At 49.0% G+C, this 14,840-nt stretch overlaps 1 protein-coding gene across 1 annotated transcript; it reads right to left on the bottom strand.

The window, feature by feature from the left end:
* Positions 1-2,244: 2,244 nt before the first annotated feature.
* On the bottom strand, positions 2,245-7,111 carry LOC132224185 (paraneoplastic antigen Ma6F-like). The gene is made up of 2 exons (XM_059679290.1): positions 6,838-7,111; positions 2,245-6,234 (listed from the first exon to the last, which is right to left on the bottom strand). Exon 2 carries the CDS (start codon positions 6,140-6,142, stop codon positions 3,626-3,628), a length of 2,517 nt encoding a protein of 838 aa, XP_059535273.1. The 5' UTR covers positions 6,143-6,234; positions 6,838-7,111; the 3' UTR covers positions 2,245-3,625.
* Between the last annotated feature and the right edge of the window lie 7,729 nt (positions 7,112-14,840).

Below are 14,840 nucleotides of genomic sequence, written 5' to 3'. Positions count from 1 at the left end.
GTCCACTTCCCCCCAGGGCTCCTCTGAGGACTCCCAGAGAGATGCAGGCCCAGTTGTTCAGCCCACTGCCTGGTGGGCAGTCAACATTAAGGAGGGACTCACTCTTCTCCCAGGACCTTAAGCTTCAGCACCTTTCGAGTACACAGCTGATGGTTTCAGGGCCGATAGGGCCGGTCCACTGTGCCTTATTTGACCAGGTGGGACCATGGCTCTCAGACTGCCATGCAGAACTGGAAGCAAGGTGTGGGGGTTTATGGGAGACATTCCCATAAGCAGCGCCACAGAAAGCCCAGCAGAGAGGGCAGGCAGCATAGGGCTGAACCTGGGCTGAGCCTTTGCAGAGCCCAGGTGGGCATGTGTTAGGACACCTGAGCCTGAGCTCAGGGAGGTTAGGGCCCAGTCTTATGCAACACCACGGTGCCCTGGAACAGGGCCACAGGCCCCAAAGGTACTCGGTGGTCATCGGGGCTGGCTGGCAGCCCTGCTGGAGAGAAATGTGCCCAGCCACATCCTGGAATAAGAAAGCAATCTGCTTAGGGGGCTGATCTTCCCTTTTTGTGATGGAAATCAAGGCTCCCAAGAGGTGCTAAGGAGATAGGGACCTAAGCTTTCTAGTGTGAGAATGGGAGCCCTGAGTTCCAGCCCAGATGGACAGCTGGGGAAGGAGCAGGACAGCCAGAGGTACAGGCAGCTAAAGTGTTCAAGGGAACACCCTGGTGGGTGTGGCTCATTTGGTTGGAGCATCCACACATGCACTAGGGGTCTAGGGTTTGATTCCCAGTCAGAGCAGATACCCAGGTTTCAGGTTCGATCTGGATTCCTTCCCCTATTCGGGGTATGTACAGGAGGCAACCAATCCATGTTTCTCTCTTACACTGATATTTCTTTCTCTCTCTCTCTCTCTCTCTCTCTCTCTCTCTCTCTCTCTCTCTCTCTCTCGTCTCCCTTCCTCTCTAAGATCAATAAAAACATATCCTCGAGTGAGGATTTTAAAATAATAATAAAAAAATAATAAAGTGTTCAAGGGAAGAACTCCCATGTGCAGGGGCAACAGCTCAGGAGGCAGGCCCTGCTCCAGGCTCCAGGAGGCAGCAGTGGGGCCTAGAGGAGGATGGTGGTCTTGAAAGGGCGGAGAGGGAGGGTGCCAAATGATAGCTTTGGACTTTGGTGGGGAAGCTTCAGAGGGCAGAGCAGATATGGCCCTCATGACCTCCTTCCCAACACCCCCCACTGCAACTGCCCCTCTTTTCCTATGTGCCTAGCACTTCCAGGGGCCGCTCCATCCCTGCAGCTCCACTGCCCTCAGCCCTCACCACAGGGCCCAAGTCTCCCCAGATGCATGGTTCCTGCGGAGCCCAGGCCTCAGAGCCCTGGCTCTTCAGCTGCTCAGGGGACGGTGCCCTTCATCTGTGCTGTGGGGGTGGTCAGAGACTCTGTGTCAGAATAGCTGGAGGACACCTCTGGGCACAGACTAAGGGAGCCCCAGTGAGTCTCTCACCATTTCTGGGTCAGCAATACTTTCCCCTCCTCAAATACATGCAGGAAGGACCCAGTCCCTCCTTCTGTCTGCCTCTCAAAGACTTGGAATCAGTTCAATGACCTATGGAGGGCCGTCCTCAATTTGTGGTGGGCTTGTGGTTCCCAGGGGTTAAAGGGCAGGATCCAGGAGTGATAAAACCATCTTAGCCTCTCTTCCCCACTGGCAAGGGATAAGCCCTGTGAAACCCACCTGGTCTGCTCTCCATCCCTCTTGTATCTCTCAGTGGCTATACCAAGGCTGGCCAATTGTCAGCTGCCAGGGTTAGGCTGATCACAGAGGGGTGGACAATCACCCCACCTCATCCCAGAGTCCTGCACTGAGCTTCTAGCAGGGGCATCTGACCTCACTCCCAGGCCCTACTATAGCCCACTGGTCTCTGGGACTACACAGATGACATCCCTGACCCTGAGCCCCCACAATGCTACCAGAGAACCTAGGGCCTTCAATCCTGCCTGCTGTCCATCCCCCTATCTTCAATGTTTAACCCAATTATTGCTGGGGGATCCCAGAGTTTCCTGCAGAATCAACCAGCCATTGTTCCTGCCAACTACGCCATCCAGCCCAGAGGATTTCACAGCCCCCATGGATCCTGCCCCTCCCATACCCCAATTCTGACTTGGAGTCCCAGGCCACTGTTCTTCCCCAACCCTGTCCCCAGCAGACCCTTCCCTCAATTGCCCACAGCAGAGCCAAAACTCAGCTGAAACATTCAATTATGTTTATTGAAGAGAAATATTTATTGAAGCCATTGAAGAAAGGGGATGACAACACAGAGAGGAACTTCTAAAGGCCAATAGAGCCCATAGGTCACACCCCCTTCTCCTGGGGTCCCTAACGAGGTGCTTTAAATGTCCCCACACTGTGGCCCTCCCTCCATAGTCCCCCTCCCTGAGGGCCCTTTGATTAGACTTTGTAGGACAGTGGACACAGGTGATGTCCACTCACTGCAGGGCTCCCTCCCCCTCTGGACAATATGTTGGGACCTGGCTCTGCCCTATGGCCTGCACTGAACAGACACAAGACACTGGAAAACACAGCAGGGGACATTCCAGCATGCTGAGGAAACTGAGTCACAGGGAACAACAGGGTGGCATATCAGAGCACAGTCCCCGTGGAGCCTCCAGCAGCCGCCTTCTGTCCCTGGTCTATTTTTTTCCTGCCAGAGGTCACTGGGTGAGCGCCAGACGCGCCCTGGTCGGTTCTTCTCATCCATTCTTCTGGGCCCGGGCTCAGGGTCTCCGTCCGGGGTGGGAGCGGTGGTGGGGAACTGCTCAGAGAAGAACACACACATCTCCACAAGCACAAGCAGCGGTTGGCCTAAATCTACACTGAGAAAGCAGAGGCTGAGCTCACGACACTGGATGAGAGCTGGCAGAGCCTTGGCTGGCAGTGGGGCTCACAGCACGTGCCGGGGCTGATAGGTGGCTGCCCCGGGGTCGGGGGGGGGGGCAGGACACCCACCTGGGTTCACACACACCAGGTGGTTCTGCACAGGCGCCGTGGCCTGTGTGTGTGTGTGTGTGTGTGTGAGGGGGGGGGTGGTGATTACTTGACACATGGGTCATTATGGAGTTATGAAAAAATGAGTTGGGGGCTCCCCAGGAGATGGAGGATGGGAGTCCAGAGACTGGCACTCCTCTGATGGGCCCTAAAGTCTCCCAGTTCCACGCGGGTGGCAGATGTCTTCAGGTGCCCCTCTCCTAGGCTGAGATGGGCTGCTCAGCCTAGGCCCTGCCTGACCTAGACCTGCAGGAGCCAGAGCATTCTCATCTCCCTGAATGGCAGGGGAGGCCTTGGCAGTGCTACCAGGCCAGCTGCCCAAGTTGGCAGGGGCTGGGGCTAAGGCCAGGTGTGGTGCTACCATGTGTGGGCACCTCTCCTCATCCCATTTGGTGGCAAGTATGGTCATCTTGATGACTTGGAAGGTCTGATGGTGGTGATTAGGGCCCCTTGGGAGTAGTGGGGGACCAAGGGGCAGAGCAGACCCTTCCCTGGGCCCTGCTCCCCATGTGGGGTGAGGTGGCCTTCCCCTGCCTCCAGGGCTCTGGTGCCCCAGAGAACAGGAGGCCACTGAGCCTTCCAAGCTTACTTGAAGGAGGGCTCGAGGGAACTCATCTTCCCAGACCCGTCCTCAATTCCTGACTCCTCCTGGAAGAGAATGAGCTCCTCCTCATGGGGCTCGTCAGCCTCCTCATCTTCTTCCTGGGCCAGGCCCTCTGGGTCACTGCCAGGACCTCCTGAGCCCACCCCGAAAGCAATGCCCATGTGGGCAGGTGAGGGCCCTGCCTGACCTAGACCTGCAGGAGCCAGAGCACTCTCATCTCCCTGAATGGCAGGGGAGGCCTTGGTGGTATCCTCAGGGGCAGGGTCTGCCCCGGTGGCATCTTGGGTTTCAGGAGCAGCCTCATCAGGATCGGCAGTGGCAGGACCCGCCTCAATGTCCACTTCCTTGGCCAGAGTGGCCTCGGCACTATCTTCCTTAGAAAGGGCAGCCTGGGCTGCATCTTCATTGGCTGGGACGGCCTGGCCAACATCTTCATTGGCTTGGGCATCCTGAGCTGCATCTTCATTGGCTGGGGCGGCCTGGCCAACATCTTCATGGGCTGGGGAGGCCTGGACAGCATCTTCGTGGGTTATAGCGGTCTGGGCTGCATCTTCATGGGTTGTAGCGGTCTGGGCTTCATCTTCATGGGCTGGGGCGACCTGGACAACATCTTCATGGGCTGAGGCAGCCTGGGCAGCACCTTCATGAGCTAGGGTGGCCTGGGCAGCAGCCAGTCCTCTAATGTCCATCCAGACCCTTTCTTCCACCTGAAACTGCTGTCTCATAGTCGGAGTGGCCTCACATGCCTCTGACTCCCGAATGAGCCGAAGCATCTCCAGGAAGCCAGGTGGTTTCCCCTCCAGGTGCATCCTCTTCAGCTTGTTCCGGAGCTTCTCGTTGGGGCGAGCCCGCATCAGCACCTGCTCGTTCCGTACCTCGTCTGCCACACCTGGGTGGATGGCCTCCTTCTCCATGGCCGTGTGCAGCAGGTTTTCCAGGCGAATCACATAATCAAAGAGACTCTCCTGGGGCTGCTGGGCACAAGTCACAAACTTCAGCCTCATGACCGCCTGGGTGTCCTTGTTCTTAAACACGTGAGCCAGCGCTGTCAGGCAGTCCTGAGCAGAGATGGCAGGGTTTTCATTCAGGAAGCCATACATGAAATTCTGTGCTGGCCCGTGCAGGCTCTCCACCAGCCTCCGCCGCCGCTCCCTTTCTGATATGTGGCGCCACAGGTACAGCATGTCGTTGGCGTGGTCCAGCCAGCTCTCAAAGGACTCATTCTTGTGACCTGGCTGATCGTTGCCAGAAAAGTCTCTCAGTTCCTGGTAGGCTATATTTTCCAGCACAGGCTTCAGGGCCTGATTCCATTGCTGGATCCAGGCTTCCTCCTCAGCTGCACCTCCTGCCTCGGCTGCATCTCCTGCTTCGGCTGCACCTCCTGCCTCGGCTGCACCTCCTGCCTCGGCTGCACCTCCTGCCTCAGCTGCACCTCCTGCCTCAGCTGCATCTCCTGCCTCGGCTGCACCTCCTGCCTCGGCTGCATCTCCTGCCTCGGCTGCATCTCCTGCCTCGGCTGCACCTCCTGCCTCGGCTGCATCTCCTGCCTCGGCTGCACCTCCTGCCTCGGCTGCATCTCCTGCCTCGGCTGCACCTCCTGCCTCGGCTGCATCTCCTGCCTTGGCTGCACCTCCTGCCTCGGCTGCATCTCCTGCCTCGGCTGCATCTCCTGCCTCGGCTGCATCTCCTGCCTCGGCTGCATCTCCTGCCTCAGCTGCAGCTCCTACCTCACCTGCAGCTAATTCTTCACCTGGAGCTTCTAACAGATCTTCAGCTTCTGCCTCATCTGCTGACTTTGCCTCACCTTCAGCTCCTGCTCTCCCTGCAGCTCCTTCCTCATCTGCAGCTCCTGCCTCGCCTGTATCTCCGGACACAGCTGCAGCTTCTTTCGCACCTGGAGCTTCTACTGAGGCCACACCTGCAGCTCCTGACACTGCTGCAGCTCCTTCCTCACCTGCAACTCCCTTCTCACCTGAGGCCCCTGCCTCATCTGCAGATCCTGCCTCACCTGGAACTCCCCCCCCATCTTCAGCTCCTTCCTCACCTGCAGCTCCTGCCACAGCTGCAGCTCCCTCCTCGAGGGGGGCTCCTGCTTCATCTGCAGCTCCAACCCACTGTGCGGCTCCTGCCTCATCAGCCGGGCCAGCCACCGCTTGCCTTTGGGGCTGTGCAGGGAAATTGGGTGCATCCTGTGACTCAGAGTCAAAGACCTGAGGCAGAAAGATCACAGTCCAGTCCTCTTGCTTGCCTGGTATGTGTCGGGGAATCAGATTTCGGTTTAAATTGTCAGCAAACTCAACCAGGGCGACCCTGCACCCAAGCTCCCTTCTGAAGACATTGCCCAGCACTCGGTACCTGCCCAGGGGCCACAGGGCATCCTGTAGGGCCTCCTGGAAGTCCTCCTCCTCGCAGTCGTCAGGGATGCCCAGGATGAGCACAGCGCGCTTTGAGTTCACGCCCATCCAGCCGCACCAGTCCCGCAGCATCGTCAGCGCCATCTCCCAGACGTGGGGGCGGGGGGCAGAGGGGGGGGGGAGTAGACGCAGTAGGAAAGAGGTGCGCAGACTGTCGCAGTCTCTGCTGGGGCCGCCTGGGAATGCAAAAGGGGCGGGGGAGAGGAACGTTGGTGCCACACAGCCCACCCCATCTCCTCCCAGAACAGTTCGCGCCCCCACCCCCTACTGCCGCATAATCCCCCACTGCACCCCTCACCTCCGCAACGAGAAGGACCCCTTTGGTCTGGGCTTAAACCCCTGATCCAGTCCTAGCAACTGAAGCCCCTTCTTCCATCATCTGCAAAGCCCGCAGCCAGGAGTGCTCCCACCCTCTTTCCTAGAGCGGGGCTAGAGCTCCTGCGCTTCCTACTCTGACACAGGCAACCTGTAAACCAGCTGCCGCAGCCCCCGCAGCCGACCTGTAAACCCGCTGCCGCAGTGCCCCCCCTCCCGCCCCCCGCAGCTGCAGCCGAGTCCAGGGCCCCTCCCCCACCCGCAGCCAGGAGCCCTCTCCTCCCCAGACCCCTGCAGTCTGGTACCCCAACTCTCCTTCCCTCCCCTCCCCAACGGCACCCGCCAAGGACCCCCCTCCGCCCCCATTGCCTTCCCGCCCGGGCTGAGATCCGACCCCTACCCAGGGCGCTGGCCCGTGGTAATTCTGGGGTCCGGCCCCAGCGAAGTCCCCAGTCCCCAGTCACCTGCTGACTCTCTCCTCTGCAAGCGCTGCCGCGGGGCGGGAGCGGGGGGTGGGGGGTACCGCCTGCGGGCTGCGGAGCCCACTGCGGATGCCACCGCAGAGCCCTGAAGCCGGAGAGTCAGAAGATCGTGGCCTCGGCTGGGCTGCGCAGTCCAGGGGTCTCCCAGGTAGCTCCTTCAGAGTTAAGGCCAGGTAGGCTTCCCGGGGCTTCTAGAAGCCCCGGGTAGATGAGGCAGACAGATCTCTGCAGTCTGGGTGCAGGGCAAATGACTGGATCCGGAGAGCACGTGAGGAGGCGTCAGTGTTGCCCTGGCAATGGGGGTGCGCTTGGTGAGGCATTCATGAGGCAAGGCCTGGAGCCTACACTCATTGGTCCTCCAGCCACAAAATGGCCTCCATCAATAACTGCAGCAAATATGGGGGTGCAGTGGGGGCTGAAAACCAGGAGAAAGGGACCAGAGGAACCTAAGAACAGGTCCCCATGCCCCCTCTGCAGTCACAACCTGCCCTCATTAAGCCTGGAATCTCCATAAGAGAAGCAGGCTAGCTGTTCCCATGCCAGCATCCTCATCACACCTCCTTACACTGTGAGGCCAGCTCTTAACCAGGCAGGCAGCCATTGCAGAGGAAGGTCTGTGGGCTTGTGTGAGCCCAACACAGGAGCCATACAAGTCACTGAACATCTGTGCCCTGCACCTGTGAATAGGCAATAGAAAACCTTTCCTTACCATACGTTGCTGGATTTGACTGGCTGATAGGTAAAGATTTTTGCTGACTGTTCATGAGGGATATGTTCCTGTAATTTTCTCTTTTTTTCTTAACCTTCACTTTTAAAATCAAGATTTATTTCCAGGTTTATCCTAGCTTTGCAAAATGAATTGGAAATTGTTCCCTGCTCCCCTATTTCCTGAAAATGTGTGAGATTGGTGAGTTTCATTCCTTAAACATTTGCTGGAATTTACCCATGAAGTCATCTGGGCCTGGATTGTTCTTTTGTTGTGTTTGTTTTGTTTTCAGGAACGTTTTTTTATAGTAAATTAAATTCACTTCTAAGAAATAGGCCTATTCCTATTTTATATTTAACCTGTTGTCAGTTTTGATCAATTGTTTTGTTAGCAAGGAATTTTTCAATTTTATTTACGTTATCAAAATTGTTGGTGTAAGGATCCCCACAGTAGCCCCTCATTATTCTTTTAGTATCTGCATGATCTATACCAATAGCCCTCTTTCATTCTTGATGCTGGTGATTAGTGTACTTCCTCTTCTTGATTAGTCTTTGTGGAGGTTATACATTTCATTGCTTTTCTAAAAATATATGGCTTTGTTCATTTTCTCCATAGTTTGTTTTCTATTGCATTTTGTCCTGCTCTTATCTCTGTTATTTCTTTTTTACTACTTATTTGGGATTTACTTTGCTTTTCTTTTTCTCACTTCTTTAGATGGACTGTTAGGGCATTGATTTTATGCCTTTTTCCTTTCTGATATGATTTAAAGCAATAAGTCTTCCTCTAATCACTTCTTTGGCTGCCTCCCACTAATTTCGATGTTTTATTTTTATTAACATTCAATTTCACATACTTTTAAAGTTCCTTTGTGTTTTCTTCTTTGACACAAGGAAGAAAGTGTGATGTTGAATTTCCAAACATTTGGGGACATATTATTGCTATTAATTTATAATGGAACTCCACTGTGGACTCAGATAACTTATTATGTAAACCTTCACTTTTTCTAAATGTGTTGAGGCTTGTTTTTATGGCCCAGTATTTGATCTATCCAGGCGAATGCCCTTGTAAAGAATCTATAGTCTGCAGTTGCTGGCTATAGTGTTCTGTAAATATCAATGAAGTAAAGGTAGTTGATAATGTCATACAGATCTTCTATATGTTTACTGATTTTTTTGTCTAATTTTATCAATTGCTGAGGCAAGGGTGTTAAAATCTCTGGCTATAATTGTGGAAATCTCTCTCTCTCCCTTTATTCTGTCAAGTTTTATTTCCTACTAGAGGCCCAGTGCACAACATTCATGCACTGAGAGGGGGGGTTCCCTCAGCCTGGCCTGCACCCTCTTGCAGTCCAGGACCCCTCAGGGGATGTCTGCCTGCCAGCTTAGGCCCGCTCCCTGGGGCGGACATCCCCCATGGGTCCTTAGTGCTACAGTGGAGGCAGGAGCCCGCCACTGCTGCTGTGCTCGCCAGCCGTGAGCCTAGCTTCCCCTGTGGGAGTGCACTGACTACCAGGGGGCAGCTCCTGCGTTGAGCATCTGCCCCCTGGTGGTCAGTGCGCATCATAGAGACGGGTTGTTCCGCCATTCGGTTGATTTGCATATTAGCCTTTTATTATATAGGATAGCTTGAAATTCTGCTATTGGGTGCATACACGTTTATGAATTCTATGTGTTTCTGACTAGCAGGCAGTTAGCTAAACTCAGACTCCAGGTTCAGTCTCCCCTGTATTAGGCACCAACTGAAATCTCTGCTCAGCTCTTTTCTTGGAGTGCATATCCAACACAGGGCTCCCAGAGATTTTGACAGAATGTATATGCCAAACGTGGGTTCCCTGTTTGTGGCTCTCCCTCTTCAGGATATTCCCTCTTGCTTTCCCTCTGCCCTGGTCATCCTGCACTCTGCCCTCTGGGTTTCTGGGTTTTGGGCACCCAACATGGCATCCTCTTTAGCCCGACCTCACACATGAACAAATATGCAGACAGGAAACTCAAATTCTACCAATTGTTTGAGGAAGAAATAATGTCAACACTATACAAACTCTTCCAGAAAAATGAGGAGGAAAGGCTTCTTCCAACTCAGTCAATGAGGTCAGCGTTACCTTTATATCAACTCTATACAAAAAATATATGACAAGAAAAGTCTAGACCTATATGCTCCATGAACATCCATGCAAAAAAAATCTAAACAAAATTTTAGCCAATTGAGTTCAACAAGATACAAAAATGATAGCATAACATGACTAAGTAGTTTACCATGAGAATGCAAGTTTCATTTAAACATTTGAAATTTTATCGATGAAATTCAGCATATTAACAAGCTAAAAACTAAAAACCCTCTAATCTCTATCTTAGTCCATTTGTGCCAGTATAACAAAATATCACCAACTGGATGGCTTACAAAGAACAGAAACTGATTCCTCAGTTCTGGAGGCTGGAAGTTCAAGATCAAAGTGCCAGTATGGTTGAGTTCTGGTGAGGGGTCGCTTCTTGGTTCATAGCCAGTGCTTTTCTGTGCATGTCCTCACATGATAAGGGATCTCTGGAGCCTCTTTATAAGGGCATTAATCCCCCTGAGACCTCATTACTTCCCAAAGATCCCACCTTCTAATGCCTTTGGGGGCTAGGACTTCAACATATGAATTTTTGGGAGGGACACACTCATACAGTAGCAATCTTCTCAATAGATGTAGAAAAAGCAGGATATGACATCCATTCCTGATTTTTTTAAAAATCACAGAAAACTAGGAATAGAAAGGAACTTCCTCAACCTGATAAAAGACATCTATAAAAAGCCTACAGCTAGGGGAGGGAGGGGGTAAGGAGGAGAAATCAACCAAAGGACTGGTATGCATGCATATAAGCATAACCAATGCATACAGACACGGGGGGGGGTGAGGGTATGAATAGGAGTGGGGAGAAGCAATGGGGGATAAGGACACATATGTAATACCTTAATCAATAAAGACAAAAAAATATGTACTATAGAAAAAAGACCTACAGCTAACATCATCCTTAGCGGTGAAAGGCTGAGTGTCCCCCCCCCCCCCAAATCAAAACAAGACAAGGATGTCCACTCTTTCACTTTGTATTCAACACTGTACTGGAGGTTCAAGCCTGAGAAATTAGGCAAAGAAAACAAACATCATGCAGATCGGAAAGGAAGAAGTAAACTGTCTTTATTCACAAATGACAGGATTATCTATGTAGAAAATACATGGGAATCTACAGAACAGTTCCTATAACTAATATGTGAGTTTCGCAGGTTGCAGGACTTAAGTTCCATTTGCAAAAATCAATTGCATCTCTATATACTAGAAATGAACAATTCTAGATATTAAAAAAATTTCAAAACAATACCACTCACAATAGCATCAAAATATGCAACACTTAGGAATAGATCTAACAAAAGATATGAAAGACTTGTACATTGAAAACTACAAAACATTGCTGAGAGAAATTAAAAGACAAAAGAAATGGAGAGAGAGAGGCCTCATTCCTGGGTCAAAAGACTTAATGTTGTTAAGATGTCAATTTTCTCCAAATTGACCTACAGAATTTAATCCAGTCCCACTCAAAATCCCATCAGACATTTTTTCTGGAAGCTAAGATGATTCTAAAATTTATATGGGAATGCAGAAAACCTAAACTGGTTAAAACAACACTCAAAATAACAAAAGTTGTAGAACTTACACAAATTGATTTCAACAATCATTCTAAAACAACAGTAATAAAAACTGCATGCTATTGGTGTAAAGATAGACAATACATCAACAGAACAGCACAGAGCTCTAAATACGTACATTTATGAAAAGCTGATCATTGACAAAGGCACAGAACAGTACAGTGGAGAATGGTAGTCTTCTCAACAAATGATGCTGGAAAAACTGGACATGCACAAAAATGAACTTTGACCCATATCTCGCACTACATACAAAAATGGACTCAAAATGGATCAGAAATCTAAATAAATATAAAGCCTAAGCCCATAAAACTTCTAAAAGCAAAGAAAATCCTGTGACCTTGAATTAGACAAAGATGTCTTAGGTATGACACCAAAAATATAATCCATAAAAGAACAGCTTAATAAATTTAGCTTCATCAAAACTTAGACATTCTGTTCTTCAAAAGACACTGCTAAGAGAATAAAAGACATGCCACCAACTGGGAGAAAGTATTTGCAAAGCATACACCTGAAAAAACACTTGTATCAAGAATTGCCGAAACCGAAACCGGTTTGGCTCAGTGGATAGAGCGTCGGCCTGCGGACTGAAAGGTCCCAGGTTCGATTCCGGTCAAGGGCATGTACCTGGGTTGCAGGCATATCCCCAGTAGGAGATGTGCAGGAGGCAGCTGATCGATGTTTCTCTCTCATCGATGTTTCTAACTCTCTATCTCTCTCCCTTCCTCTCTGTAAAAAATCAATAAAATATATTTTTTTAAAAAAGAATATATAAATAGTTCTTACAACTTAATAAGACAAGCAACTCAATAATAATAAAATGGGCAAAATGTTTAAGCAGACACTTCACTAAAGATAGCTAATGAGGACATGAAAATATGCTCAACATCACTAGTCAAGGAAATCCAGATTGAAACCATAACGAGGTTATACTACACACCTATTAGAATGGCTACAATTAAAAAGCCTAACTATACCAAGTATTGACAAAAATGTGGAACAACTGCAACTCTCTTACACTGCTGGTGGGAACGTAAAATGGTACACCCACTTTGTAAAACAGTTTGGTCATTTTTTAAAAAGTTAAACATACTTCTACTATACTATCAGCCATATCATTCCTCAGTACTTACCCAAGATAAAAGGAAATATATGTCCATATAAAGGCTTGTACACAAATATTCATAGCAGCTTTATTCACAGTTGCTCCAAACTAGAGACATCCCAAGTGCCCATTAACCAATGAATGAATAAACCCATTGTGGTATAGTCATGCAATGAAATATTATTCCGCAATAGAAATGAATGAGCTGTTGGTACATGCAACAATATGGATGAATCTCAAAATAATTTTGAGTGAAAGCCAGATTTTTAAAAAACACTTATTACATTATTCCATCTATATATATATAAAAGCCAAGTGACCGGAATGACTGGTTCCTATGATGCGCACTGTGGTGGCCAACCAGCCCAATCGGGGACCCAATCGCCCCCCCCAACCTCCTGCGGCCCCTCCACCTAGCCAGCCCAGCCCCTGATCGCCCCCCCCCACTTCAATCAGAGGCAAGGCTAGCCAATCAACTTCCCTCGGCTCCCCCCCTGCCAACCCCACCCCCAATCAACCCCCCCACCCTTATTGGGAACAGAGCCAGCCAACCTCCTATGTCCCCTCCACTCCCTCCCCCTGCCAGCCCAGTCCTATCAGCCCTCATCGGGGCAGGCTGGCTGGACCCCATCTGTGCATGAATTCATGCACCAGGCCTCTAGTTTATATATAAAACTCTAGAAAATGCAAATTACCCTACAGTGACAGAAGGTAGATCAGTGGTTGCTTGAGAAAGAGAGAGGCAAGAAGAGACAGGAGAGAGGGACTACAAACTTTGAGAGTAATGGATACGTTTGTTGCCTTGGTTGTGGTCATGGTATCATGTCAAACCTTATCAGATTGTACAGTTTAAACATGTCCAGGTTATCATATGTTAAATATACCTCAAAAGATCTGTTTTTCAAACAAATGCACCTACAAGTAAATAATAAAAAGACAAATAATCTCATAAAAGTAGCCAAGTTTTGATCAGACACTTTAAAAAGGGAGATGGAGAAATGGCCAGTGAGCACATAAAAACATCATGCGTGACGTATTAGTCATCAGGGAGATGATAATTCAAATCACACTAAGTTACCACTTCACACCCACTTAAATGGTTAAAAATAAAGGCTGACAACCCCAAATGTTGAGGAGGATTGGGAATAAAAGGAACTCTCATATATTTCTGGTGGAACATAAATTGTACAGTCACTTTGGAGAATATTCTGGCAGTTTCTTATAAAACAACTATCATGGCAATTTCCTTTCTAGGTACTTACCCAAGTAAAATGAAAGCATATATCTACATGAACGTGTACACAAATGATCATAGTAGCTTTATTTATAGTAGTCCAAAATGAAAACAACACAGATCATAAAGTGGTGAGTGAATAAGCCGACTCAGATATGTTCGGACAATGTAATGCTACACAGTAATGAAAGGAAAAGAAGTAATAACATTCAACAATATAGATAAATCTCAAAATCATCATAATGAATGGAAGAATCCAGACACAACCTAGTACATACTATATGATTCCATTCTTACAAAGTTCTCAAGTAGCCAAAGTTATCTGTGGTGGAGAAAAATTAGAATAGTGGCTGCCTCCATGTGGGATTGTAGTGGGGACTAACTGGGAATAGACACAGGGGAAATTTCTGGAATGTTGATAATGTTCTGTATCTTGACAGGAGCTTGGAGTACACATTTGTCAAAAGTCAACGCATGGGCTCTTAAAATGTGTGTTTCGCTGAATGAACTTTTACCTCCACTAAACAAAAGAACTGTAAACAGGTATTGATCTCTAGCTAATGCTGTGTATGTTGAAGTGTTTAGGGGTGAAGTGTATTGATTGATGTCTGCAACTTACTTTGAAATGGATCTACGGCCATACCACCCTGAACATGCCCGATTTTTTCTGAAATGGATCGGTAACATAAGGGTGACCATGCAATCGAGCAAGTAGAGCATAATGGGACACAGGTACAAATCTCTCAATTGAGCTGTATGTTGCAAAGTTTTCATAATAAAATGTGGAGGAAAAATAAGAAAAAAAGTTGTTAGCATCTAATGGATAAAATTGTTAAGAGAATATTTAAGAAGTTGGTTATATTCATTATTACTAATAAATCATTACATGCTTATTAATTTAAAAATGCAGAAAAATGTTAGGCCATATCCTTCAGACTCAATTTCAGTGCCCAGCGCGTGACTCTTGTTTCCCTTGGCTGACTTACTGCACTCCAGCATTTTCTTTTGGATCCTGGAACACGTCCAATTTGGTGTTCCTTTTACCTGTGGACACTTTCCTGCCTTCAACAACCTTCACATGGTTGAGCCCTTCTTGTCATTCGTCTCATCTCAACCATAGCCTCACCTAAGTCCCCCAGCCATCACCCTAATTGATGGTCTTCACAGTTTTGATAACTCTTCTGTGTTACATGTTGATCCTTGTTGATTACCGGCTTCCTTTCGAAACAGGCATCTTCAGGAAAGCATCCATGGGCTTAGCA

This window comes from Myotis daubentonii, chromosome X (assembly GCF_963259705.1).
Source record: "Myotis daubentonii chromosome X, mMyoDau2.1, whole genome shotgun sequence".
Classification (NCBI taxonomy): domain Eukaryota; kingdom Metazoa; phylum Chordata; class Mammalia; order Chiroptera; family Vespertilionidae; genus Myotis; species Myotis daubentonii.
Note: the sequence above shows the minus strand (reverse complement) of the source record. Positions and strands in the feature narration are given on the sequence as shown.

Bases quoted from the DNA above. Each gene is read 5' to 3' on its own strand.
- LOC132224185 (XM_059679290.1), bottom strand. From the start codon at position 6,142: ATGGCGCTGACGATGCTGCGGGACTGGTGCGGCTGGATGGGCGTGAAC.